Source organism: Marmota monax, unplaced genomic scaffold (assembly GCF_021218885.2).
Source record: "Marmota monax isolate L192 unplaced genomic scaffold, Marmota_monax_Labrador192_F-V1.1 WCK01_AAM20220418_F8-fsc00024, whole genome shotgun sequence".
Taxonomy (NCBI): domain Eukaryota; kingdom Metazoa; phylum Chordata; class Mammalia; order Rodentia; family Sciuridae; genus Marmota; species Marmota monax.
The window spans coordinates 19,684,014-19,710,057 of NW_026695224.1; the positions used below are offsets into that span (position 1 = coordinate 19,684,014).

Sequence of the window (26,044 nt, forward strand, 5' to 3'; positions counted from 1 at the left end):
TTTGCTTTTGAGAGGAGAAAGTCCAGCTATGTAGCTGGAACAGAATTGAATTTGGTGGTTTTTGTTTTTGTTTGGTTTTGGTGGGGGGCTGGGAGGGTATCATGTCTGGAGGATGCTCCCACTATCTCCAAGCCCCAAGTCTGGGAGGGGTAGCTAGAGTTGAAAAAAAAAACCCAAGTATTCTCTCATGCTTTTTGTGTCTTGGGTTTTTTTTTGTTTGTTTGTTTGTTTGTTTGTTTGTTTTTATTTTGTGGTACTAGAATTGAATTCAGGTGTGCTTTACCACAGAACTATAGCCCTAGCCCTTTTTATGTTTTATTTTGAGACAGGGTCTCAAAGTTGCTGCTTATAAGAAAGCTATATCCCCAGCCCTAATTTGTATTTTGTTTAGAGACAGGGTCTCACTTCTAGGCTTAGCGCCTCCTTGCTGTTGCTGAGGCTGGTTTTGAACTTGCGATCCTCCTGCCTCGGCCTCAAGTTGTTGAGGCTGACCTTGGAATTGAGATCCTGTCTGGGATTACAAGCATGAACCACCACACCTGGCACTTTCCAAGTCTTTTGACTTCTGCCTGGCTGAGGGTAAAACACTGCTCCTTATATCATTGTCTCATTGAGCAGTTTTTGGTACTGGAGATTTAACTCAGGGGTACTTTACCACTGAGCCACATCCCCAAACTTTTTTAAAATTTTTTAAAAATTTTTTAAATGAGACAGGGTCTCGTTAAATTGCTGAAGCTGACCTCGAACTTTCTCTATCCTCCTGCAGCGTTCAAAGTCGCTGGGATTACAGGCGTGGGTCACCGTGCTGGGCAGAGAAGGGGTCTGGGCTCATCTGGCCTTTTTTTTTTTTTTTTTTCCTCTATCCCTTCAAAAGTTCATGGATTCCGCGGGAGTCACATACCCCAGGTTCAGAGCAACACGACTCCCCAGTCTGGACTTTGGAGGGAACCAACTAGGATGTGCCATAGGGATCCCCGGGCGGCAGCGCCTCCTCGTGTTCGAACAGGGACTGCAGAGCGGGGTGGAAGTAGGGCGCGGGGAACCGCAGACGGCACGGGACAAGCGCGAATCTCCGTCACACCACTGCCACCCGTGTGTGTACTCTGGCGGAGAGGCTCCTGAGTGACAGGACTGGTGGGCAGCTGGAACTCGCCCTCACACCCGACAATCCCCAATCGGGGCGAGCCTCAGCCCGCGGGGAGGGGCCGGGCTGGGGGCGGCTTGGCAGGAAGCGGCGCGTACCTTCCGCTGCGGGAGGAACAGGTGGCTGCAGTGCCGTTTTGGGCCTGCGCTTCCTGTGTGTTCTCCTCTGGCCGCTCTTTCCCGCCCGAGCTCGCTGGGTCGCCAGGCTGGCCTGGCCCCATGGCCCAGACCCCCGACGGCATATCTTGTGAGCTGCGAGGTAAGTGCTGGTCCTTCCTGTCCACTGGGCCCAGAAGAGGCAGCGTGGCCCCAAACCAAAGCCACCACCACCACCAGCACCCCAGAGGACTGTGCACCTCCGGAGCGTCCCTGCATCCACTCCACTTCTTGCTGACTGCCTAGTAGATGAGCCCTTAGCGTCCAGCCTGGCTTCAACCATGGGTGCGAGGAGCTTTGACAGCATGACCAAAGTAACCCAGCACTGTCCTTCCACAGGCGAGATCACCAGATTCCTGTGGCCCAAGGAGGCTGAGCTGCTCCTGAAAACCTGGCTACCGCAGGAGAGCGGGGAACGAAGTCATATCCTGGTATGGTGGGAAGGAATAGAGCCTGGGAAAGCGCTAGGGCCCAGCAAAAAACTTCTTGCTCTGCCTAGAGAATCAAATTCTGTCTTCCCCCAGGCACTGCTGCGATGGAGGGCCTACCTGCTCCACACCTGCCTCCCACTGAGGGTGAGTCCCAGGGCCTGGCCCCTACCCCACTTTTCCTCCAGAAGCTTCCTTGGCTAGGGGCTGCTTCTGCAGAGTTGTCTTTGCCCTATGGTCTCAGGCTTTCCAGCACTAGGCTCCAAGCAGCAAAAAAAGAGGACAGTCTGTACAAGTTTAGCTCTGGGCTCCAGGCTGCTCAAAAAGCTGGGCTCCCATGAGGGTGAGCTCAGGGCTTGGTCCCAGCTGATCCAAGCACCCCCTAGGTGGATTGTACATTCAGCTACCTGGAGGTCCAGGCCATGGCACTTCAAGAGACACCTCCTCAGGTAAGACGTCTGGTACCCCACCTGGGCCTGCAGCCTAGTCTTCACTCCCTACACATGGAGTTCTGGAAGGGAAACCTGCTCCCACACATGGAGCTGGGGCCCAGCAGTCCTACCCTCCCTCCCCAGGCCACCTTTGAGCTGGAATCATTGCCTGAGCTGGTCCTGGAGTTTCCTGGTGTAGCTGCCCTGGAACAGATGGCCAAGCATGTGGCTGCAGCCATCAAGAAGGTCTTCCCTCGCTCCACCCTTGGGTGAGTCTGGAAAACTACTGCAAAGGTCCGAATGAGGGCAGCAGGAGATACTCTGGATGGGCACCTCTCAGGGACTAGAAGTCCCTTGCCTCTTCTCCTTTATCCCCTTCCCAGGAAGCTATTCCGGAAGCCCACACCCCCCTCCATACTGGCTCGATTGGAGAGAAGCAGCTCCGCAGAGTCCACTGCACCTGGCAGTCCCTGTGGTGAGGGCCAAGGCAGGGCCACATAGACCTTCCAGTCTCCCCCTACCTATTAGCCCCAGATCCCTGGAGTTGGGGGACTCCCAACTGAACAGAACCACTTGGGTTGGGTCACAGCCACCACCCCACCTGGATCTGATCTTCCTCCATCTCTGACCTCTGTCTCTCTCCTTTCCTCTATCATACCCCTGGCACCTACCTCCCCAGGTGGCTTCTTGGAGACCTACGAGGCTCTGTGTGACTACAATGGCTTTCCTTTCCAAGAGGAGATTCAGTGGGTGAGGGTAGAGCCCTCTCTGGGGGCTCTAGAGGCATCTGGTCCTCCATGTATGCTGAGACCCTCCCTACCCTTTGTGACCTGAAGCTGTTTGTAGACACTTTCTTCCCATCCAGGATGTGGACACCATCTATCATCGTCAGGGTTGCCGCCATTTCAACCTAGGAGACTTCAGCCACCTTGGCAGCCGGTGCGGGGCCTGCTAGGATTGGAAGGGGTGGAGGATTCTAGGAGCCACATTCCCGGGCCTCTGCCTCTCCATGGAGGGGTTGCTGGGCCTAGAATCTGGCCAGAAAGCCCTGAGTTCTGTCTCTGCCTGCTCCCTCCAGGGACTTGGCCTTGAGTGTAGCTGCCCTGTCTTACAACCTATGGTTCCGGTGCCTCTCCTGTGTGGACATGAAGCTGGTGAGGGTGTAGGGCAGGGAGGGGCCAAGGGTGTGGGGATCCAGGTGCAGTCTCCTGAGCCATTATCCTCTGGTATCAGAGCCTCGAGGTCTCAGAACAGATTCTGCACATGATGAGTCAGTCGTCCCACTTGGAAGAGCTAGTACTGGAGACCTGTGGCCTAAGAGGGTAAGGGGACAGGGTAGGGTTTGGGGAGGGAAATCCAGGACTTGGGACTGGGGGGCTAGTGGCCTGGTGAATGGTTGGGAATCTAGGGTCTAAGTCTCATGCCTGGGGTCTTGGTCCTCAGAGACTTTGTCCGGCGACTAGCCCAGGCACTGGCAGGACATTCAAGCTCTGGACTTCAGGAACTCAGCTTGGCAGGGAACCTGCTGGATGACAGAGGTATGGCTGAGCCTGGGGTAGCCCTGGGGCAAGAGGCTGGAGGAGGTAAGTCTCACAACATTGTCCCATCCCCAGGCATGGCTGCACTCAGTAGACACCTAGAGCATCGTCCAGGAGCCCTGAAGAAACTCAGCCTAGCACAGACAGGACTGACACAGCGAGGTGGGTGGGGTGGCCAGTCGGGTGGGAGAAGGGAAGGGGCATTTGCCTGATTGATGGATCACCCCTTTCACCCTCTCCAGGAATGAGGGCTCTGGGCAGGGCACTGGCCATCAATGCCGACTTTGATTCTGCCTTGACCCACTTGGACCTCTCTGGAAATCCTGGGGCCCTGGGGGCCTCTGACGACAATGGGGTGAGTGTCTGTAATCAAGAGATTAGGGTTGCTGCAGGCAGTGGGATATCAGGAAGCACCAGGTAGATGATCCCTGACTCTCTGGCTACCATCCTTCCACCAGGGCCTCTATAGTTTCCTGCGTCGTCCTAATGTTCTGACGTTCCTGAATCTCGCAGGCACTGATGCTGCCCTGGACACTGTGAGAGGGTGGTCATGAGGGGATGATTGGTGGGGCCTGATTGCCCAAGCAGGGTAGACTGAAGAGCGGGTTGGGGTGGTCAGGCCATCGTCTTCCAACCTGTAACCAATGTCCCCCTCCCACAGCTCTTTGCAGCGCTGTCCCGAGGCTGCTGCTCCAACCTCAACTACCTCGATGCTTCAAGGAATGTCTTCTCCCGCACGTAAGGGGGACAGGTGGGAGCAGGAAGAGGCTGCTAGAGGCCTCCTTGCCCCTGAAGCTTACTTCTCCTGCTTTCCACCCCAGGAAGTCCCGGGCCGCGCCTGCCGCACTGCAGCTCTTCCTTAGCCGTGCTGGGACACTGCGGCACCTGGGCCTGGCGGGCTGCAAGCTGCCACCTGATGCTCTCAGGTCAGTTTCTCTGCACACCCTCATGTCCTCATGTGTTCAGCAATCCCGTAACCAGTTCTCTGGTGTCTCACCCTGCTCCTAAAGCACCCACAACTTTCCCCACGTCTGATCCTGACTTCTTGGTATTGGTTTGATTCCTGGGGCCACCTTTCCCAACTCCAGCTATCCCCTGTGACATCCATCCTTTCCCAGAGCCCTTTTAGATGGCCTGGCACTCAATATGCACATTCATGACCTGCATCTGGACCTCAGCGCTTGTGAGGTGAGCATGCTGCTCTAGGTGTGAGAGGCACAGACACACCAGGAATGGGACTGGGAGAGGGGAAGAATGGGGCTGTTGGCCACCTGTCCTCTCCACTGTGGCCTAAGTGGCCTGAGCATCCCACTTTGTACTTCCAGCTGCGCTCGGCTGGTGCCCAGGTGATACAAGACTTAGTGTGTGATGTCAGTGCTGTGAGCTCCTTGGATCTGGCTGATAACGGTGAGGCTGCTGGGGAACACATCCTCTCATCATCCACCCCACCCTGCCCCCACAGCATCCCCCTGTGTATGACTCTAGTTACCCCCCAGGTTTCGGCTCAGACATGGTGACTCTGGTGCTGGCCATTGGGAGGAGCCGATCCTTAAGACATGTGGCGCTTGGAAGGAACTTCAATGTCCGGTGCAAGTGAGCTTACCTCCCATCCCTGGCTATCCCAGACAGCACCCCACTGCCTTAGGCCCCTGACCAAACAGCATCTGTGTCCACAGGGAGACCCTGGATGACGTCCTGCACCGGATTGTCCAGCTTATGCAGGATGACGACTGTGTGAGTTCACAGGACCTTGCAAAGTCCTCGGGCAATAGACCCCTTTGACCCTTCTTTCTTGCTTCCTCAGACCCTGTGGTCTACTCCCATTGCTAATCACTTAACTCCAATATCAATAGCTTTCTTTTAACCCTAGCCTCTGCAGTCTCTGTCTGTGGCTGAGTCAAGGCTAAAGCTAGGTGCCAGTGTCCTGCTGCGGGCCCTGGGCACCAATCCTAACCTGACATCACTGGATATCAGCGGAAATGCCATGGGGGATACAGGCGCCAAGATGCTGGCCAAGGCACTACGAATCAACACAAGGCTCCGGTGGGCAGGGTCATCTTAGGGGTGGGACCATTAGGGTAGGAGGGTGTGGCAAGAAGCAGAGTGCTGAGCTAAATGGCAGGGCTGAAGGAGCAGACCAGTGGGTGAATGGGCAAGGCCTGTGAGTTGGGTGTGGCCTTGTGGGGCTCTGCTCCCAACTGAAGTCCAGCCTGGCCCAGGTCTGTGATATGGGACCGGAACCAAACATCTGCTCTGGGCTTGCTGGATGTGGCCCAGGCCCTGCAGCAGAACCACAGCCTGAAGAACATGCCTCTGCCACTGAATGATGTGGCTCAGGCACAGCGTAGCCGCCCGGAACTAACTGCCCGTGCAGTCCACCAGGTGGGGGTTCCCTCCTCCCCTGTGCTTCTCCACATAATGGTTCTGTCCCCTGCCATTTCTAAATATCTCTTTCTCCCAGATCCAAACCTGTCTCTTGAGAAACAACCGGGCAAATCCTGTCTCTTCTGACCATGCATCCTGCCTTCAGCCACTGGGTCTGGTCTCAGATCGCTCAGAACAGGTCAGTGTTGCCTGCCCCAACCTTGAGTAAGCCTCCATAAGTCTGAGGGTATGACTTTCCTGGGGCCAAGGTGCCAGAGTTCTGCTCTCTCAGAAAATTTCCTCTCCTTGGTCTAGAGACAGCCAGCCACTACTGAAATAGGTTTCCAAATAACACCCCTAATTTAAGTATGTAAACAGATTTTCCTGTTGAAAACAGGAAGTATTTTAAAATCTTCCCTCACTTCCTGGAGCCTCATCTCTGATTTTCCACTCAACAGCACTCTCCTCCTTTCTCCACTCACCTCTGTGGCCAAACCCAGCAGCTCCATCTCTGGCTTCATCCCTCCACTACTTAGACTTTTCAAGACATCTCTACCTTTGCATTCCCAATCCTAAGCTTCAGACATCTTGATCCAACATCCTATGGTGGCTGCATGCTACACACATTCAAGTGATCTCATCTCTCCAAAGCCCAATTCTCTAACCTGGGGCCCAATTTCCTTGGTGCCCACTACCACCAAAGTGCTGTGGACAGAGATTTAAGTGTCCTTCCAGATCCATCCAGTTTCCTCCTGGCCACATTGGAGCCCTCACAGTCCTCCTTGGTCCTGACTCTGGACCAGTTCTTAAACATGCACTGCTCAGTTAGGTGCAGCAGTGCACCCCTGTAATCCCAGCTTCTTGGGAGGCTGAGGCAGAAAATGCAAGCTCAAGGCCAGCCCAGGCAACTTGGTGAGACCCTGTCTCAAAATAAAAACCAAAAATGTCTGGGAATATAGCTCAGTAATAGAACTCTTGCCTTTCATGTGCAAGGCCCTGGGTTCAAGCCTCAGTACAACAACAACAAAAACAAAACCAAAGCAGCAACAACAAAATGTACTCCTCACCTCAACACGAGATATCCCTTGCGGGGCTTGGGTTGAAGTTCAGTGGTAGAGTGCTTGCCTAACATGTGCAAGGTCCTGGGTTTGATCCTTAGTACCACATAAAAATAAATAAGTAAAATAAAGGTATTGTGTCCAACTACAACTAAAAAAAGATGAATATTTAGAAAAAAATATCCCTTGCTTCCCCAGTCCCTCCTCCATGACTTCTCACTATCGTCTCTCCCCCAGCCCCCAACCCACTCATCCATCCATGCTCTGTCTAGGTGGATGGTGGACAGACTGAGCTTCTACAACACAGAATGACTCACAACTTCTTTCCTTCCTGTTCTGGGCACTTAGGAAGCATTGAGTCCCTAAAATGGCCCAAAGGAAGAGACACTGCTCTCTTCCTTAAACAGGATTCCTAAGCAGCTGGCCTGATTATGTAGTTTTAGAGATCCTGGGAGGGATGTAGGCAGGCCTGGGGGACTGGGAGGGGACTAGGCCTGGACTTATCCCTAATGCCCCCAGGAAGTGAACGAACTGTGTCAGTCGGTGCAGGAGCACATGGAGCTGTTGGGCTGTGGGGCTGGGCCCCAGGGTGAAGCTGCTGTGCACCAAGCTGAGGATGCCATCCAAAACGCCAACTTCTCTCTCAGCGTGAGCACTCCCCTTCCCATTATAAGGACCTTTCCCCTCTTAGTCATATGTCAACTTGTAACTCCTTCTATTCTTTGGTCCTCAGATACTCCCCATTTTGGATGAAGCTGGGAATTCCCCAAGCCATCACTGGCAGCTGCAGCAGAAGCTAGAGAGCCTCTTGGGACAGGTGGGCAAACTCTGCCACCAGGACATCCAGGTGAGATGGTACTCCTGCACCAGCTCTACCTCCATATGCATATCCTCATCCTATAGACCTGACAGTGGTATCAATTGAGTCAATGAGGGATTTGTAAGAGTCACAGCCTCAAGCCAAGGGACATGGGTCCTAGCTACACCCTCATCATACTTGGACCTTTGTCCAGAACTTCACTCAGGCCACCTTGGACACAACAAGGAGCCTCTGCCCACAAATGCTGCAGGGACCTGGCTGGAGGGAGCAGCTAGAAGGGGTCCTTGTAGGCTCAAAGGGCCTCCCAGAACTGCTTCCAGAACAGCTGCTGCAAGATATCTTCACTAGGCTCAGGTAAGCAGGGTGGGGCTGAGTTGGGTGGGGCTGAGTTGGGTAAGGCTGAGCAGAGCCAGCACACTAACCCTCACCCTTTTCTGCCCATAGGGATATGCGGCTATCAGTCACCAGGACCCTGGCAGAGAGCATTGTGACTCAGGCTCTGGCCGGTCTAAGTGCAGCCCGGGATCGGCTGGTGAGGAGTTGTGTACATATTTGCACATGTACACATGCTGTGACCTGGCCATCCACCTAGCAGGGGCTTTGTAATATCCTTTGGGGTCATGTAGTCCAGGGCTACTTCAGAGTTCCCTTAGCACTGTCCATCTCTAGGTTGTCTGATATTACAGGTAGAGAATCTTGCTGAGCAGGCACCAGTAGCAATGCCCCCAGCCCTACCAGCACTGGATGGAGGTGAATCCTGCTCCCTCAGACCTGGGGAATTGGAATGTCTTTTCTTCCCTGAGGAAGAGAAGGAAGTGGAAGAGGAGGAGGAGGAGAAGGTAAGCAGTCTCAAAATTCTAGGCCTTGAACTCAAAATCTTTCCATCTTGCTTTGGGATATGGAAACAGTTTTTCTGGAGTTGTGCCCCTAGCCTGAAGTTGTGCCCTCCTCACCAGGATGACTGTCCATCAGGAAAATGGCTTGAGCCCAGTCACTGTTTTCACCTGGTTCCCTCTGGTCACCGTAAGTCAAGGTCTTGGGGAAGGAGAGTTTACTCAAGCGGGCTGAAACTCACTCCATTAGACCTGGGGACCTGGACACCTTGACGCTCATTCAGTCCTGTTTCCAGTACTTTCTAACCCTTGCCTGGGCCAGGCCAAGACCCTGTGCAACCTGCAAAGCTGAGGTCAGCACGGAGTGAGATTTGAGCAGATCTGGGCCAGAACACCGGCTCCCTAGCCTTCCCTGCCTGTTCCCTACCCCGAGAACATGCGTTCTTGATGATGGTGCGGAGCCGCGCACTCGGGGCCGCGCTCAGCACCACGGACAGTGGCGGCGGGGGAGGGGCTGGCGGCGTAGCCGGGCCCCTCCCCGCGCCCTGGGCGGGTCCCCCGCCGCCCTAGCGCCTCCGCCGCCACCTCCTCGGACTCCTGCTCCTTGCTCTTCTGGTGCTCTCACCTCAGGTGCTGCTGAGGAAGCGGAGCGGGAGCCCGAGCTGGCGGCTCCTGGGGAAGATGCGGAGCCGCAGGCGGGGCCGTCCGCGCGTGGCTCTCCAAGCCCTGCCGCCCCCGGACCCCCAGCCGGCCCGCTGCCTCGCATGGACCTGCCACCCGCCGGACAACCCCTGCGCCATCCGACTCTGGCCCGGCCAAGGCCACGCCGCCAGCACCACCATCGCCCCCCGCCGGGGGGCCCCCAGGTGAGCGCCCTTCCCCCACTCAGGAGCTTTTAGACCTAAGGGTCATAAGTGGCCTGATGGCTCCTCACGGGTGAGGGCTGGCAGGGAGTCGGGTTGTGGGGGCCCAAGGCCACCTGGTCGTAAGTCCTCGGTCGCGTCCTGGCTTCTTCCCGGCCACCCGCTACCCCAGGCCATGCCTGAGAGGCCACTGGTGTGTGGGTTTCATGTGGGATGCGCCTCAGAGTGGCCCGCTGCATGGGTGGATGTGTGAGGGAGGGTGTCCGTCTTGCCCTCTTTCCCCGGGTGTTACTGATAGGTGCTAGGCAGCCGAGCCGCGGGGACAATCCTGCGACTCCTGCGAGACCGGTCAGTATATAACAGGGGAGATGCATGCATGGGCTGGGTACCAGCAGAAGGCAGAAGCTGGCCTGAGGCCCCCCCCCCCCCCCCCCCCGCCCGCCCGAGGGTCTGACGCAGCAGCCGGCGCCACTAAGCCGGCAGCAGGCCGGGGTGGGGGTGGGGGTACTGCAGGAACTGTTGGGAACAGTGGGTGCTAAGCAGGAGTATGTGACCCCCGCGGGGTAGGAGGGTTGTAGCCTACTGGTGGCCTGGTGTTTCAGGGAATGAGATACTTGGACAAGAACTGGTGTGGGCTGGGGGGCTGGGGCAGCAGTTAGAGGGAGCACTCCTGCCCAACACTGGACAGTGGAGGGTCTGGTGTCAGCTAAGGCTACCCCAGCTCCTAGTGTTACCAGGGTCAACAGCTACACTGGAGAGAGAAGACACAAGTTCACCCAGCCCTGACCCCTGACCTCATGGTATCCCCCAGGTGCCTCCAGCCCTACCACAGGAAGGGAATGGGCTCAGTGCCCGCGTGGATGAGGGTGTGGAGGAATTCTTCTCCAAAAGGCTGATCCAGCAGGATCGTCTGTGAGCCAGGGGCATTGCTGAGGGTGGGAGGGGGGTGCTGCCCATGGGCTTCTGCACTTACTGCTGGTTATCCCCACAGCTGGGCCCCCGAGGAGGACCTGGCCACTGAGGGGGGTCCCACTCCTGTCCCCCGTACACTTCGAAAGAAGCTGGGCACTCTCTTTGCCTTTAAGAAGCCTCGTTCAACACGGGGTCCCCGGCCTGATCTAGAGACCAGCCCTGGGGCAGCAGCCCGTACCCGGAAATCCACACTTGGAGATTTGCTGCGGACACCAGTGCGGCCTGGGCGTGGTGAAGATCCTGGTGGGGTTGAGGGAGGCACCAGCAGCCCTGACACTGCCCGCAGGAGCCGACCTCGCTACACACGGGAGAGCAAGGCCTACTCGATGATACTGCTGCCTGCTGAGGAGGAGGAGGCAACACTGGGTGCCAGACCTGATAAGGTGAGGCCTGGTGACAGGGACAAGGACTCTTCTGGAACTGAGGGCAGTGGGTTCTCTCCTTACTTATCTCTGTCCCAGCGGAGGCCCTTGGAGCGGGGAGACACAGAATTGGCCCCATCCTTTGAACAGCGGGTACAAGTGATGCTGCAGAGGATCGGCGTAAGCCGAGGCAGTGGGGGTGCCGAAGGCAAGAGGAAGCAAGTGAGTTGGGGAGGTCATGAGTGTGAAGTGAGGGGGCAGAAGACATGTGGCAATCTGTGGGTGACATATGTGACCAAGGGGGAGGAGACTTATGACACACACAAATTTAATTTTCAGTTCAACTCCCTTCCCTCTCAAAATAGTCTCAGACTTAACTTTATTCCCTTCTGGCTTCTGACCTGGCCCAGGATACTGATCTTTTCTAGGACCTAAGAAAGTACTTCCTCTGCAGATCTAACAGAAATCAGACCCTGTTACCTATACTTGAAACAGCCACGGGACTTCCCCTTAAGACCTTGTCCAAACTCCTAATCCTGCTACATGGTCCTATAGAGCCTTGGCCACCATAGGCCTCACTGCTCTCCTCCTTTGGGGAATGAGCCTCCTCAGGTGTTCCACAGCATGACTCCTCCCTGCTTCACATCCAGTCTCATCATGGGTTACACCAGGTTCCTCCTCAGCCATTCCTGTATTTCCTTCCTTGGCTGCCTTGCTAATGTCATTTTTTAATCATAGTCCCTCTTAAGAACCACAGTCCATCCTGCTGGGTGTGGTAGCCCAAGCCTATAATCCCAGCTATTTGGGGAGGCTAAGGCAAAAGGACTCCAAGTTTAATGCCAACCTAAGCAATTTAGTAAGACCCTGTCTCAAAGTTTAAAAGGCTAGGGGATGTAACTCAGTGGTAGAACACTTGTCTAGTATGTGTAAAATTCTGGGTTTGAACCCCACCCCCCACCCCCGCATGCACACACACACAACCCTATGTACCATCTACTTAATAGCTTTTCAGAAAGAACATGGTATAAAGTGAGACCCAGCCTCCATTTAGAAACAAAGTGTGACAAGTACCACAGAATTAAGAAATAACATTATGTGTCTACAAATGTGCATGCATATTTTGATGTGCCAACTACCTGTCATCCCAGACTGTGAGCTCTCAGGGGGCTGGGGGTGGGTTTGCCATGTTCTATGGCTGGGTGATAAGAATAAGAATGAATAAATGGACAAGGCTAGGGTGAGAGGGGCAGGGCTGGGGTGTGACTATCTTGTTTCCTACAGAGCAAAGATGGTGAGATCAAGAAAGCTGGCTCAGATGGTAAGTGGGAATCTGGGTAAGGTAGTATATTAGGGGCAGGGAGGTATCCTTAGAGATAGTCCCTACCTCACTGGGCACAGTGGCACATGCCTGCCCAGTGGCATGGGAGGCTGAAGCAGGAAGATTGAAAATTCAAAGCCAGCCTCAGCAATTTAGTGAGGCCCTTTCTCAAAATAAAATAAATACAAAGGCCTGGGAATGTGGCTCAGTGGTTAAACATCCCTGGGTTCAATCCCCAGTACCACAAAAGAAAAGATAGTTGTTACCTCAGTTACTCTTCTGGGGGAGCGGGAGGGACCAGAGTTTTTTCTTTCCCTTGCCCCTAATGCCTGGTGTCTGAGCCCCCAGCCCCAACTTGCAGGTGACATTATGGACAGTTCCACGGAGACCCCTCCCATCTCGATGAAGTCACGTACCCACTCTGTCTCTGCTGGTGAGTAAAGGCCACTCTGAGTTATGGGAGGTGCAGGGACAGGCAAGAGAGGGGGTAAGACCGTTGCTCAGACCCATCTCCAGGACCTGGACCAGGTCTTGACAACCTTCTCCCTGCAGACCCCTCATGCAGACCTGGCCCAGGGGGCCAGGGGCCTGAGTCTGCCACCTGGAAGACACTGGGACAGCAGTTGAATGCAGAGCTCAGAGGACGTGGTTGGGGCCAACAGGATGGTCCAGGACCTCCCTCCCCTTGTCCCAGCCCAAGCCCCTCCCCAGACAGCTTGGGCCTCCCAGAGGACCCTTGCTTGGGCCCCAGGAATGAAGGTAGGCAGGCAAACCACCCCCAACCCTGGGCTGGGGCCTAGGGAGTCCTGGCTGGAAACTTGTCTCCCTGGAGACCCTGAAGATGGGAGGGAAGGGCTGGAATGGGAGTAACTATTGGGAGCGTATCCTGATACCCTGGCCTCCCCCAGATGGCCAGCTGAGGCCGCGGCCTCTCTCGGCAGGGCGACGAGCAGTGTCTGTGCATGAGGACCAGCTCCAGGCCCCTGCTGGTGAGGGACACACCTCCATGTGTGCTTGAGTGCAGGAGATTGGGGAGGCTAGGCTCCTGGGTTTTCTGTGGTCTGGCCCTTGGAGAAATCCAAGAGCCAGAAGGCCAGGTGCAAGGGTTTGACAAGCCCTCCTACATCCTGGCTCTACCTCCCAAAGAACAACCTCTACAAGGGGTAGGACGACACAGGGAACAGGGAAGCTCTGAAGACAGTAGTCTTCTTAGAGTATGTGTGCATTCTTGCATGACTGCAGATGGGAAAAATGGCTGGGGATGCACAAAGAGCTAACCTTTTTGTGCTCCTTAGAACGGCCTCTGAGGCTTCAGCGCTCCCCTGTCCTCAAGCGCAGGCCAAAGCTCGAGGCACCCCCATCCCCAAGCCTAGGTAAGAGGGGGCCAGGGTCAGTTGGGAGAGTGGCAGAACTACTTAGCCCAGCCCTGATGCTTTCTTTCTTCCACTCACCCCTTGCAGGATCTGGCCTTGGAACCGAGCCTCTGCTCCCACAGCCCACAGAGCCCTCTAGCCCAGAGAGGAGCCCACCCTCCCCAGCCACAGACCAAAGAGGCGGCGGCCCCAACCCCTGATCCTCTCTTCTCTTGCCGCATGAGATTATTTTATTAAAAAACTTGAAGGAAGCAGACTACATAAGTTTGTCCACACCTAGACACAGATCTGTACATGCATATCCTCTGATGTGCCTGCATGACTCCTCACACTTGAGTTAGCTCAGACTCTGGCGGTGGCTCCATCAAAAAGTGCAAGGCCCATGCCACAAGTTGGGGAGGGAGCCTGGGAAGAAACCATGGCTACAGGTCAAGGTTGCCTGGAACTGGTGACCATCAGAGTAGGGGCAGGGCTAGGGATATAGCCTAGAAGTAGACCATCTGCCTAGCAAGTGTGAGGCCCTGGGTTCTCATCCCCAGCACTGCAAAACACAAAAAAACTCAACAACAGAGTAAGTAAATGTGAAAAAAAATCTGGGATAAGTAAATAAAATAACAGAGTAAGGGCAGCTCCAGGCACTCACCTGACAGCGTGGACCTGAGCACAGAGGGAGGCACATGGTAGTTCATACTCATATTGGAAGGTGGAACCATCACGATGCCTCTTTGGGGGGTCCTGAAAGGAGTGTGGTGTCTAGGGGGTATCAACAGGACCCCTAATTCCTTCCAAAGCTACGCTTACCCAACTCCCAGCTCTATTCAGGGCCCTTCCCATTCTATTCTTCAATTACAGAGGGGCAATACTCACCCAGACAGGGCAGGGCTCCTGGACTCCCTTGGCTCCAGTCCTTGGAAAAGACTGCTGGTTCTTGTGGGGCAACCCTAGCTCTCTGAACTCCAGGCTAAGTTTATGGGCCCTGGTCACATGGGCCTGGTATGGACTGGGGTTATGGTCGAAGGGCGAGAGACTGGGAGTGCAGCTCAGAAGTGGGGAGTTGGATGTATGACTGGGGTGTGGGGAACTGAAGGGCGGGGATCCAGAGGCTGAGCAGATGGCAGGAAGGGACTGGGAGCTGTGCTTCTGTACCAGGTCCGGGGCAGCCAAAGGCAGGGCAGGCAGAAGGCTGATGCTGGCACTGCTTTCCTCCAATGGCATGTGACAGGTTAAGGCAGGAGTTCCTGGGAAGGAAGAGACTCACTATGGGTACAGTCCTCTCAGACCAGCTGAGTCGCCCAAGAGCTCAGCCAGGCCTGCAGGGTCTGTGGTCACCCCATCACTGCTGCAAACTTTTACAGCATCCTGTGCAGTCTGGGAACCTTACTGACAGCAGTGAGTGCTTGTGGCCTGAGCACCATCTCCCCTGAGGAACTGGATGAGGAAGAATTAGAGATCAGGTTCAAAGATGGGTCCTGCAGAGCCAGTTTTGATAGGGACAACTCACAACCAGTCTGGGGGTTCTTGGGATGTGCATCAGCACTGTGGGCCCTGGGTTCTAGAGATTCTTCTTTTGACCTCTCCAGTTCTCCTTACCTTGTACCTTCTGACTTGAGCCCAGAGAGCTTAGAATTTGCTGGTCATTTTCAGGAATGTGCAGCAATAAGCTGGGGACAGAGTACACAGCTTCTCCCTGTGGGATGTGAACTCTTAGCCTGGCCTTTGCCCAATTCCTTACCCTGACATCTCCCAGGGGAAGCCTGACACTAACCATGGCCCTGCAGCGTGAGGCAGCCCAGTGGGTGAGTGGGGGTGCTGTGCAAGGGCCTGTCAGCACTAGGCAGCTCTCAGCTAGATGTACTAGTGCCCCCCGATGCTGCTGGTCCTCCTGCACTTCATCCAAAAGCTGGGACAGTGTTAGGCCTGCGGACAGGAGACCAAGTAATCAAAGGGAAATATAAGGTGGTAGGGGTACTTACTGAAAATGCACAGTGATGACAGAAAGGAAACTCCATAGGGAATTACTTAGGGTCACTGGGCAATCCCTACTAGTACCTGCATTGGAACAGGTGGACTCTGAAAGGTGGTCCCTATAGAAAGACAGTAGACAGGCCTCAGGTTCCAGATCTGCCATCCCCTGACCCAGCCACACTTGGCCCCAGAGAACAACCCCAGACTCACTCAAGGCAGTCATACAGCTTTTTCTGCACATCCAAGTCCTGGTTGCTGAGGGAAAGAGGATAATAAGTAGTTAGTGTTACTGGGGGCCCAAGCCCTCCCGACCAAAAGCCTATGCATGTGGTGGAGGTATTTTTTTTCTTTTGAGTGCTGGGATTGTCAGGATCTTACACATTGTAAGCACTGTGTTACTAAGCTACACCACCAGCCCTTGGAGGCATCACTTACCAACCAGTAACCAGTACCCGAGGCTGCTCAGTGGGCAGCAGGCTGAACCGGTCCACTTGGAGGTAGAACTCTGCAGGCTGAAGGGAGTGAGTTGGGGGTAAAAGTCTCAGGCTCAGAAGTTGTTATGAGAAGCCAGGCTCAGTTATCTTCCCATCCTTCCCTTGCCACTCACCGTGCAGCCCTCGGCGACCTGGATGCGGACCCCGCAGACCTGCAGTAGCAGTAGCCGACCCTCAGCTCCACAGAATCCGAACTCTTTTTCCTCCCTGGGGCGAGCGCGACCCTCAAAGACCAGCCCTTAGGAATACAAGCCCCATCCGCCTGGGACTCGCCTTCTCCTCTGGAGAGCCCACCCACCTCGGGCTCAAACATCATATTTTGCTCTCGGGTTGGGCTCAGACCTCCCTGAGCCCGGCGGAGTCTCTCTCACCAGTCCGAGGTGTCCAGGGCCTCGCGCGTCACCAGGCACCGGACACTGTGGGTCCCGTCCGACACAAGCAGCATAGCCCCGGCGTCAGGGGCAACAGGCGCGTGGGATGGGCCCGGGGTCTCTGCGTCCTGCAATACCTGACGGCAGCGACCCGCGTCAATACCATTACCTCGGTTCCCACCCGGGCTCTGGGCCTTGACTAGGGGCTCACCTTGAGCAGCTGCCCGGCTCGTGGACTTGAAAGTGTTTCTGACCCCAGGATCAGCTCTCGAATCCAGGGCCGCAGGACCAGGTTCCCCAAGCCCGCCATTCCTGCAGCAGAACCTAGTAGAAGGCGGCTGACTGGGGTTTCCCGCGGACACCGTAGCCCCGCCTCTCATCGGAAGAGGAAGAGGTTGGGCGGGTCCTAAAACCGAGGCCCCGCCCACGCGCGCGCCGCGCGTGAGTAGTAGAGCATCTTGTTTGGAAAATTGTGTGTAGCTCTGTGCTGCATGGGCTGCATCCTGGTACAGTTATTCTTATCGGGACATCTCTCTGAGGAACAATCTGGCCTTGGGCCGTTCATCACGACATCGGGAAGGAAGGGGCCAAAGGCTGGCTCGCAGGCAGAGTGATCCTGGGCCTGAAGCTGCTGAGATCTGAGGGTGGTGGCTTGAGTTGGCTCGAAGCCACTTCGCCGTGTGACCCGGAGGGGTTTAGCAGAAGTTTATTATGACTCAGTTTCCTCATATACAAAATGCTTAGTCTTGTAAGACCAGTGAAAATAAAAGTACACAGCGCTCAATAAATGTCAATTCCCTCTTTATCCTCTCGGATTGGCCAAATCCGTCCTCCCAGACTCTTCCGGACGTGCGAACCCTAGCGTAATGACGTAGGAGCAGAGGAAGAATGTTCTCCACCCACATCTCTGTTTCCTAGGAGACGTGGACTCTGCGTTCCTCTGTGTCGCTGCCCCCTTGACGTCATGGTCCGGATGGGAGGGCGGGGCAAATGCTACAGTAGGGGCGGGGCGGCGCGGGCGGGCCAGCCGGGCTGTGCACCTGCGCCTCCGCGGGCTGCCTGGGGCACTGTCCCTGGTCCGCCCGGTCCCGCAATGGCGAGGCCGCAGAGGACTCCGGCGCGCAGTCCTGACAGCATCGTCGAGGTGAAGAGCAAAGTAAGGGCGCCTTCGGCCCCGGCTCCGGCCCCGGCCCTAGGCACTCCCAATTCTCTCCTTCTCCTTCCCTGCTCCTTGGCCCCATCACTTCTGTCCTTTATCCTCCACGTCCCATTCTTTTTTTCTGCTTATTTTTCCTTATCCATCCTCCTTCCTTCCACTGCCAGCCTCCAGAGTCCCTCTATGGTTTTGGTACGTGGAGGGCGGGGACAAGACCTTGGACAGCGTCCCTTATACTGGAACTGAGGTGTGGGTTCAACGCTGTAGCTTTTGCAGCAGCCCTTTTTTACCCCTACTTCTGCCAGACTTAGATCTGTGTGAAAAAGAGACCTGTCCTAACCAGTCTTCTCTCCCCCGCCACCACCCGCCTCCAGTTCGACGCTGAGTTCCGACGCTTTGCGCTGCCCCGCGCTTCCGTGAGCGGCTTCCAGGAGTTTTCTCGGTTGCTGCGTGCAGTGCACCAGATCCCAGGCCTGGACGTGCTGCTTGGCTATACGGATGCTCACGGCGACCTACTGCCCCTCACCAACGACGACAGCCTGCACCGGGCCCTGGCCAGCGGGCCCCCGCCGCTGCGCCTACTGGTGCAGAAGCGGGGTGAGGAGAATGGGGTACAGTGGGCAGCCTCGGTGGGGTAGGGTGACCGGGCAGGTCTACAAGGGTTAGTCCATACCCAGAGCACTCAGTCTTCACCTTCTGCAGTCCTTGCCCTTGGCCTGACCTCCAAGTGGTAGGAAATAGCTACATTGCTCCCTGTAAAGGGCCCAAGTAGGAGAGCAGCATCTCTGATCTCAGCACCCCCCTCTCCTGCAGCAGAAGCTGACTCCAGCGGCCTGGCATTTGCCTCCAACTCTCTGCAGCGGCGCAGGAGAGGGCTTCTACTGCGACCAGTGGCACCCCTGCGCACCCGGCCACCCCTGCTAATCAGCCTGCCCCAAGATTTCCGCCAGGTTTCCTCAGTCATAGATGTGGACCTACTGCCTGAGACCCACCGAAGGGTTCGACTGCACAAGCATGGTTCAGACCGCCCTCTGGGCTTTTACATTCGAGATGGCATGAGTGTGCGTGTGGCTCCCCAAGGCCTGGAGCGGGTTCCAGGCATATTCATCTCCCGCCTGGTACGTGGGGGCCTGGCTGAGAGTACAGGGCTGTTGGCAGTTAGTGATGAGATCCTTGAGGTCAATGGTATTGAGGTGGCTGGGAAGACCTTGGACCAAGTGACGGACATGATGGTTGCCAACAGCCATAACCTCATTGTCACTGTCAAGCCTGCCAACCAGCGCAATAATGTGGTGCGAGGGGCATCTGGGCGGCTAACACGGCCTCCCTCTGCAGGGCCTGGGCCTGCTGAGCCCGACAGTGATGATGACAGCAGTGACCTGGTCATTGAGAACCGACCGCCTCCTTGTTCCAATGGGCTGTCTCAGCCGCCATGCTGGGACCTGCACCCCGGCTGCCTACTTCCTGGTGTCCGAAACTCTCTGCCCTCCCTGGATGGCCAGGAACAGGCCAGCTCTGGCTGGGGGAGTAGCATACGAGGAGATGGTAGCGGCTTCAGCCTCTGACAGGCAAGGATGCAGCCCTTTTCTATTCTAGGCTGCTGGGACATGGTAGGGACATCCTGGTTGGGGCGGGGGTTAGCTTGCTTGTTCCATTGGGCCCTCTCAGCCTGAGGAACATTAAAAGTTTTATACAAACACAGACATGGTCCTTCTGTGTCCCAGTCCCAGCCTCCTCTCCAATCCCGTAAGCCTACCTTCTACTCTGGATATGAAACAGGAATGACAGGGGCAGTGGAAAGACCTTCCCATGGTTAGGCAGCAGGAAGGTCATGGGGCTTTGCATTTTTGAAGTAAGGAAAGCGTCTATGGACCAAACATTATTGGCACATGTCTATAATTCCAGTGACTCAGGAGGATGAGGCAGGAGGATGGCAAATTGAAGGCCAGATTGGGCAACTTAGTGAGATGCTCTCTCAAAATAAAATAAAAAGGGATGTTGATATAGTTCAGTGATAGAGCACTTGCCTAGCACCTTGGGTTCAATCCCCAGTCCTCCCTCCAAACAAAACTTTTATGGAAACAAACCCCACTGTGTACAAAAGGTTTAATTTTGTCAAAAGGGTTTAAAGGCTGGGATGGCCCTTCTACAACCACAGATAGCTGGGAAGAATACTCTGGGTATATTGCCTGCCCAGAAAGCTCCTCTTTTTGGACCTCTGCTGTATAACCGGGCCTGTTGCCTCTTGCAGCCATGTGGCAATCCTCAGTGTGGATCTTCCTGCCACTGCTCCAACAAAGGGGCTCAGGCATCCATCTTCACGAAGACTTTGGGCCGGGAAAAGATCTTGATGGCCTCTTCTACCTGCACCAGCTTCCGGTCCAGCTCAACACGGTGGCCTTGGGCTCTCAGCGAGTCTGCCCCGGCAGGTAGCAGTACTAGCTCACGCAGCAGCTGGCTCTGGCCTACAGGGGCCCAGGAACAGTGAGTACTGGGCAGAGGTGCATGGTTCCCAGTGGGCTCCCCATCCTGCCCCGCTTGCCCAAGTACTCACTCTGGAGCAGACTATTCAGTGTTTCCAGCCGCTGGTTCTCAGGCATGCAGGTATGTCCAGGGGGCATGTCAGGGTCTGGCTGGCTATGCTGGCGGGCTTCAGCCTCCCGCCGCCACATATCCCTGCGCTCCAACAAGCTGTAGATACACAGGCCTAGGGTTGAGGACACCAAGGCAATTGATTCCCACCCTCCATAGATGCCCCTCACCCAGGGTGTTGGACACTGAGACCTACTAAAGAGGCACATGGCCCTTCTGTGTTGCGTTGTAGTGTTCCTGGGCTTGACGTTGCTGCTCCAGCACCTGTGCCAGGGCCTGCAGTGAGCGGGAATGGCGCCGGGGGGCCCTCTTGGCAGCTTGGGCATTGTGACTAATGAAATCCACACTCAGGCCTGATCCCTGTAGGACATGGCAAGAATGGTGGGGGTTAATAGCATTGTGTTGTACTTTTGTATCCCCACCCACAGGACTCCTGCCCAACCACCTCCTAGCTCCCACATATCCTCTCACCTTAGCTTTGGGTCCTGGTGGGGTTAGCTGGACACGGGGTGGTGGGAGCCCAGGGCCACAGCGGGAGTGTGCCCGCAGGAAGTGGGCATGCTCTGTTGCAGAGGCGGGGTCAGGCTCCTGCAGGGCAGGACATAGCAGAGGAATCAGTTAGGCTGATGTCAGGGTCTCAAACCACAAGGGTATGCCTCTAGCCTTCTGGCCTTTCAGGATTTTTCTCTCCCCATCCCTATAGGGCCTCTTCTTTCTTTCTTTCTTTTTTTTTTTTTTTTTTTTGAGAGAGAGAGAGAGAGAGAGAGAGAGAGAATTTTTTTAATATTTATTTTTAGTTCTCGGTGGACACAGCATCTTTATTTGTATGTGATGCTGAGGATCCAACCCAGGCCGCACGCATACCAGGCGAGCGCGCTACCACTTGAGCCACATCCCCAGCCCAGGGCCTTTTCTTTCTTAAAGGACCACTTCTTATTAGCATTTAAACATGGGGGTCTCTTCTACATTTAAGGAAACAAACTATATTTCATTCTAATTCGGTTCAGTTAGCACTTTTTTCTCCCTCCTAGGCAAGCTTCAGCCCCCCAAGGTCATTGAGGGCTGGCTTCCAAGCCCTCAAATCCATGGGGCCACTTCCTTGGTCTCATTGTTCTCAACCTGCTCATCAATAACTCCTGGATCTCATGCCTGAGATCCAGACCTGAGCATCCATCTGCTTCCTGGACGCACTCCCACCCCCTGGGAGTCCCACAGATGCCTGAGCTTCAATATATCCTTATGTGACCTTGTCTTTTCTCTCAGTTCTCCTCCTTCTTAGAGGAATGGTGCCTACCCAATACAGGGGCCACCATACCCCAGTCCCAGCCCCTGCCCTCCCTACTATCCTCAGATAAATGTTGAAAGACCAGGGGGTATAGCTTAGTGGTAAAACACATGCTTAGCATGAATGAGACCCTGGGTTTGATTCTCAACACAACCACATGGCACACATGCACACACACAAAAAAACATTGGAAAGTAGCTTAGGTGGTCCTTTCAGATGTGGGTTCAGCTGACTTCTTGGCTTAAACTTATACTTTTCCCCCTCACAGTGAACTGTACCCAGGATCCCCACTGCTCACCCTCTAGTCTCAGAACATCTACCTGTAAAGTTCTCTTTCCATGGAATGTTCTCTCCCCCACTTCCCTTGCCTAATTCCTACTGGACCCTCATGGTTAGTCCAGCCATTACCACTTCTGCAGAGACTCCAGATATGCCTGCAGCAGTACCAGCTGTCCCTTAATACTTTGTTATCTTAATTCTCTGTGATTTCTTCTCTTCCCATAACTCAGATCACAGTATAATTTTGCCTGCTGGCCAACAAAGACAATATTTCTGGCTCCCTAAAACAGATACCTGCAGCTGGGCCTTGAGTCGGGACTCCACCTTGTCATATTTGGGTGACCGCCACAGTGCCTTCAGGGGCCTGAGCTGGCCCTGCTCCCTGCTGTGCTCTTGCTCTCGGAAGCGCTTCTGTATCTCTCTGATCCGCCTCAGATTTTCCTTCTCATGGTCTTTAGGGTCCTTCCCTGGAGAAAATATGCTGCCATGCTCTGCTCTATGTATGGCCCATGCAACCCAACTTAAACTAGATCTCAGTATAGGCCCATACCCTGCCTCCTGCACAAAGATATCCCTGGCTCTCCTGTCTGGGTTAGACCCCACACACATATTCCATCGCATCAACTTATGCCTTTCCTTCCTAACATAGTACATTATCTCTTTGTTATTTTTTACATTTTTAACTTGTTATTGTTTTGTGACATCAAACCTGAGGTCTCGTACATGCTAGGCAAACACTCTACTACTGAGCTACATCTCCACCCCAGTTTTTTACATTTTTATAGTGAAGTATACCATTAATCATCTCGCATATTACACTTATCTCTTGTTTATTGCCTCCCACCTTAACTTTATGATGACCCACACTTGTCCTTGATTTTGTTTTCCTAGTATCTATATGAATCCTGTTTAAAAGTGTTCCATTGATGCATGAATGCATGAAGCTAGGACTTCCTGGGACTATCTCATTCAGTCCACTCCTGCGAGGAGGTAGTTCATTTCCTACTCCTTTTATATTGGGGAAACAGATCTACAGGGGCAAAGCCAGCGTCCAGGTCAGGGAAGAAGGAGCAGCCCCTTTAGATCTCCACTTTTGATCTCCAACTGCTGCTCTTTCTGGCTGGGACTTACTCTTGGGAGAAGCTCCTGGACCGAGGGAGATGTCTCCCAGTTGCAGCAGCACGTCCCCCACGCCTCGTTGGCTACGCTCCAGGATTTCTCGGGCTCCGGGCCTGATGCGGGGGCCACGGGGAGGGGCGGCGTCCAAATCAGGTTCCGAGGTCAGCAGGTCCAGCTTCAAAGCGGTTCCCTCGAGGCGTCCTTGGGCTAGGAGGTGGGACCGGGTGGAGTGCGGGGCTCAGTTATGGAGTGGGGAATTCGCCCCACCGCGGCACGCTCGGCACGCTCCAACTCACCTGAGGCGGGTCGCCGGTAGTAGTCAGGGCAGAGTGTAGGATCTGGGGGAATGGGCCCCGAGATGCGGGACGGGCCTTCGCACATGCTGCGGTCGACGCCCTGCAACCGTGCACCGAGGCCTGCCACGCTGCGCATCTCCCGCCGGAACCCCGGTGCTTCCTCCCTCAACCAGACCCTGCAGCCAGGCCGTGCTTTCCACTTCCAATCACTCCCCCAGCTCCCTCCGCGCTCATGGCCCGGCCTACCCTTGCTGCCTTTGCGACCCCGATTTTAGCCCACTTCTTTGCGGGTTCGCTGTCCCTCTCCGCACGCCCCCCGCGGGGGCTCACTTGAGCAGTTTTGCCGCCAGCTTCTGCAACCTGACGGGAGTTGCTGTTGCCAGGCAACAAATAGCTTTCCATCTCTGAGGTCAGGGGTCAATGATCTGGCGATAAGCCTTCTGGGGCTTGTAGTTCCAGCCGAGTGGGCGGAACAGCCTTCAGTCGCATTCGGAGCTAGGCTAGGCTCTAGTCGCCTGGCGGGTTCCTCAGTCAACACAGGGTCTACCAGTCCAGCCCCTGGGCGCCCGCTCTCCTACCGCAGCAACCGCCGAGAATGCTCTGACCCATCGAAGCCATGGCCTCTGGGGCCGAGAGGAAGCCAGGGGCCCCAGAGGGGACAGTCGCAGGGCTGGTCCAGGTTGTGGAGGCACCAGTTAATCATGCTCAGAGCCCTGAGGTGATGGTCCTGATGATCTGGCCATCAGCCTTCAAACATTTGGCCACGGTGCTCTGAGGGCCGAACTTTGAGTGATCTGACCCCCTAACTGCCAGTTCAGGCCTTACAGTGGAGGGGCCCGGGCTGGTGCCCTTTCTCCGGTGTTTGGGGGCTGATGTTGGGCATCGAATGACTGATTCCTACATCTTTTGTTTGGTCATGGCAACTAATTACCTATGTGTTGCCTCTAGTGCTCAATGATGGGAGACCAGTGCCCAGTGCCAGCTTATGAGGCCTGCAGTACCCAGGGTGAAGACGTGTGTCCAAGAGGACACTGCAGAGAGCCAGAGCTCCAGGAGGAGGGGATCAAGCTGGAGGAAGAAGTGCTTGAGGCAGAGGCAGGAGACAAGAGAGGCCCCAGGCTTGGGGCCTCCATCGTGGGGCCCAGTCATGGACTGAAGAGGAAACCGATCAAGTGAGGAGGTTTTTCAGAGGGAAGGAACTGCAGGGATGGGGTTGAGCCTCAAACTTACCCCTGGAGAATTCCTAAATCCTGTATGTCTGTGGGGCAGATTCTTGTCCCCTGCCACTATCATCACTCTGCCTATTCTGTTCCTCAAGAGCTCTGGCATAGGGAGCACCAGCACCAGGAGAGATGGAACCTCCATGTCTTGAAGGGGAATGAGGTCACATAAGTGCTGGGACCCTATTGGGCCTGGGATTTCATTGACCAAGAAAGGGATAGCTTTATAGTCCTGGGTTGGTGGGATAGGCAGGGCTAGTCCCTAGGCTCAAGGCAAAGGAGCCAGAGGCTGAAGGCTGCCTCTCAGGCCTCTTGTCCCCAACTTTAGTCTCCCAGCCTCCCAGGACCTAGCTACCATGCCCATCCTAGGACTGAAGCTGAGCTGTCACCAGGGATGCTGCTGCAGAGAGAGGAGCTGGAGGGCTGTCAGAATGAACCCTCACCATCTGCCAAACAGCACAGAAAAGCCAAGAAACGCAAAAGTCTGGGGGCTCCCATGCTTCCAGCTATAGCCAGCACTGTGTCTGCACCCCCAGAGACCCTGGGGCTGGAGCGTGAGTGGCAGTCCTTGGGCTTTCCCTTCTTTCCCTGCTTGCTGGAGCTGTCATTGCACAGCCTGGCGCTCCAGCCCCTGTCCTGCCCCGGGTCCTTGCAGGAAAAGCTCAGCGCCTCCGGCCATTGTACCAGTATATCAACTATTGCAACCCTGAGCTGAACCAGGCAGGGGAGGAAGACAGGGAGGCTGAGGTAGAGCCTGAGTCAGAGTTGGCCCTGGTTCCTGAGGAGGCAGGTGTGGAGCAGCTGCAGGCCTTGCTCCCTGTGGCAGGTGAGCTGGGCTTAGGTCTCCCTTTGCCCTATTCCAATGTGTTAGTTCCCCCCACTCATGCCTTGGCTCCCCTGGGAGAGGAGGCTGGAGTGGAGCTTGGGGTTTTGCCCAGCTTGGGGATGAGTGGTCACCTCAAGGCAGAGGTGGATAAGTCAACCCAGGTGGATATCGACAAGATGCTGAGTGTCTGCACTGCTCCCCTTGTGCCCCCACTCTCCCCTCAGTACAAGTGACTTCACCCACTGGGTGTTCCCATTCTCCAGGCCTGACCCAGGGCTGTAGCCTGAGGGCTAGATGGAGGGGGGAATTTGGCCCCTGCTCCCATTTGAGAACTTGGAAAATAAACATTTTTCCTTTTCTAAGACCAATTCCCCAAATATGATGCTTGAATTAGGGAAAGAAAGAGGCTGTGAAGAAGGGTGAAGGACTCACCTGTGCAGAGTTTGAAGTTGGGCCAGTCATCTGGATTACCAGGGGCCATGTCATCTGACAAATGAGATTCCTGGGTACCATCCTAGGCCTGAACAAGAAGTGGGTTTGGACAGGCAAAGGGCCCAGTTCTGTGTATTTAAGTCTCCCCAGGTGAATCAGGGTCAGGTAGGCTAATGGTGGGGAATGAAGAGGGAGTGGGGAAGGAACCTGAGGCAGAGAAAAGGTCATGCAGTTGGGCATGGTGGCACACACTGGTAGTCCCAGAGGCGTGGGAGGCTGAGGCAGGATTGCAAGTTCAAAGCCATTCTCAGCAACTTTGTGAGGCTCTGAGGAACTTAGTGAGACCCTGT

At 55.2% G+C, this 26,044-nt stretch overlaps 5 protein-coding genes across 15 annotated transcripts; 3 read left to right on the forward strand and 2 right to left on the reverse strand.

The window, feature by feature from the left end:
* The first annotated feature begins 1,221 nt into the window (after nucleotides 1-1,221).
* Carmil2 (capping protein regulator and myosin 1 linker 2) lies at nucleotides 1,222-13,910 on the forward strand. Of its 7 annotated transcripts, none has more exons than XM_058575946.1 (39): nucleotides 1,222-1,402; nucleotides 1,639-1,730; nucleotides 1,824-1,874; nucleotides 2,114-2,176; nucleotides 2,303-2,427; nucleotides 2,542-2,633; nucleotides 2,838-2,908; nucleotides 3,024-3,097; nucleotides 3,237-3,312; nucleotides 3,392-3,480; nucleotides 3,602-3,696; nucleotides 3,772-3,858; nucleotides 3,939-4,051; nucleotides 4,155-4,232; nucleotides 4,358-4,434; nucleotides 4,518-4,622; nucleotides 4,815-4,884; nucleotides 5,022-5,103; nucleotides 5,193-5,289; nucleotides 5,373-5,430; nucleotides 5,567-5,739; nucleotides 5,916-6,078; nucleotides 6,158-6,259; nucleotides 7,638-7,766; nucleotides 7,852-7,965; nucleotides 8,132-8,292; nucleotides 8,383-8,470; nucleotides 8,625-8,777; nucleotides 8,895-8,961; nucleotides 9,402-9,637; nucleotides 10,446-10,546; nucleotides 10,626-10,989; nucleotides 11,119-11,190; nucleotides 12,250-12,286; nucleotides 12,648-12,719; nucleotides 12,839-13,045; nucleotides 13,195-13,275; nucleotides 13,582-13,659; nucleotides 13,747-13,910. In XM_058575946.1, the coding sequence occupies exons 1-39, from the start codon at nucleotides 1,363-1,365 to the stop codon at nucleotides 13,857-13,859; spliced, it is 4,146 nt and encodes a 1,381-aa protein (XP_058431929.1). In that variant the 5' UTR covers nucleotides 1,222-1,362; the 3' UTR covers nucleotides 13,860-13,910. The 7 variants fall into 7 exon arrangements, with proteins under 7 accessions (XP_058431929.1, XP_058431928.1, XP_046290594.1 ...); XM_058575945.1 differs by having other exon boundaries at nucleotides 1,223-1,402; nucleotides 5,205-5,289; nucleotides 11,068-11,190; XM_046434637.2 differs by having other exon boundaries at nucleotides 1,224-1,402; nucleotides 11,068-11,190.
* On the reverse strand, nucleotides 13,867-16,872 carry Acd (ACD shelterin complex subunit and telomerase recruitment factor). 2 transcript variants are annotated; one of them, XM_046434640.2, is made up of 11 exons: nucleotides 16,701-16,872; nucleotides 16,490-16,626; nucleotides 16,232-16,325; nucleotides 16,060-16,136; nucleotides 15,835-15,879; nucleotides 15,709-15,743; nucleotides 15,425-15,576; nucleotides 15,250-15,346; nucleotides 14,527-14,897; nucleotides 14,303-14,394; nucleotides 13,867-14,064 (listed from the first exon to the last, which is right to left on the reverse strand). In XM_046434640.2, the coding sequence occupies exons 1-11, from the start codon at nucleotides 16,797-16,799 to the stop codon at nucleotides 13,986-13,988; spliced, it is 1,278 nt and encodes a 425-aa protein (XP_046290596.1). In that variant the 5' UTR covers nucleotides 16,800-16,872; the 3' UTR covers nucleotides 13,867-13,985. The 2 variants fall into 2 exon arrangements, with proteins under 2 accessions (XP_046290596.1, XP_046290597.1); XM_046434641.2 differs by lacking the exon at nucleotides 15,709-15,743 and having other exon boundaries at nucleotides 16,232-16,270.
* A 626-nt stretch (nucleotides 16,873-17,498) lies between these two features.
* Nucleotides 17,499-20,036, forward strand: Pard6a (par-6 family cell polarity regulator alpha). 3 transcript variants are annotated; one of them, XM_046435224.2, is made up of 4 exons: nucleotides 17,499-17,645; nucleotides 18,020-18,242; nucleotides 18,459-18,763; nucleotides 18,981-20,036. In XM_046435224.2, the coding sequence occupies exons 1-4, from the start codon at nucleotides 17,583-17,585 to the stop codon at nucleotides 19,239-19,241; spliced, it is 852 nt and encodes a 283-aa protein (XP_046291180.1). In that variant the 5' UTR covers nucleotides 17,499-17,582; the 3' UTR covers nucleotides 19,242-20,036. The 3 variants fall into 3 exon arrangements, with proteins under 3 accessions (XP_046291180.1, XP_046291177.1, XP_046291178.1); XM_046435221.2 differs by having other exon boundaries at nucleotides 18,459-20,036; XM_046435222.2 differs by having other exon boundaries at nucleotides 18,462-20,036.
* Nucleotides 19,737-23,631, reverse strand: Enkd1 (enkurin domain containing 1). Its single transcript, XM_046435220.2, has 8 exons — nucleotides 23,463-23,631; nucleotides 23,217-23,316; nucleotides 22,933-23,127; nucleotides 22,096-22,268; nucleotides 20,709-20,825; nucleotides 20,434-20,597; nucleotides 20,200-20,336; nucleotides 19,737-20,110 (listed from the first exon to the last, which is right to left on the reverse strand). Exons 1-8 carry the CDS (start codon nucleotides 23,616-23,618, stop codon nucleotides 19,950-19,952), a joined length of 1,203 nt encoding a protein of 400 aa, XP_046291176.1. The 5' UTR covers nucleotides 23,619-23,631; the 3' UTR covers nucleotides 19,737-19,949.
* On the forward strand, nucleotides 20,946-25,626 carry CUNH16orf86 (chromosome unknown C16orf86 homolog). Of its 2 annotated transcripts, XM_046435226.2 has the most exons (5): nucleotides 23,497-23,934; nucleotides 24,165-24,388; nucleotides 24,591-24,599; nucleotides 24,773-24,990; nucleotides 25,092-25,626. In XM_046435226.2, exons 1-5 carry the CDS (start codon nucleotides 23,833-23,835, stop codon nucleotides 25,493-25,495), a joined length of 957 nt encoding a protein of 318 aa, XP_046291182.1. In that variant the 5' UTR covers nucleotides 23,497-23,832; the 3' UTR covers nucleotides 25,496-25,626. The 2 variants fall into 2 exon arrangements, 1 of the variants encoding a protein (XP_046291182.1); XR_009225913.1 differs by lacking the exon at nucleotides 23,497-23,934 and adding an exon at nucleotides 20,946-22,791 and having other exon boundaries at nucleotides 24,165-25,148.
* The last annotated feature ends 418 nt before the right edge of the window (nucleotides 25,627-26,044 follow it).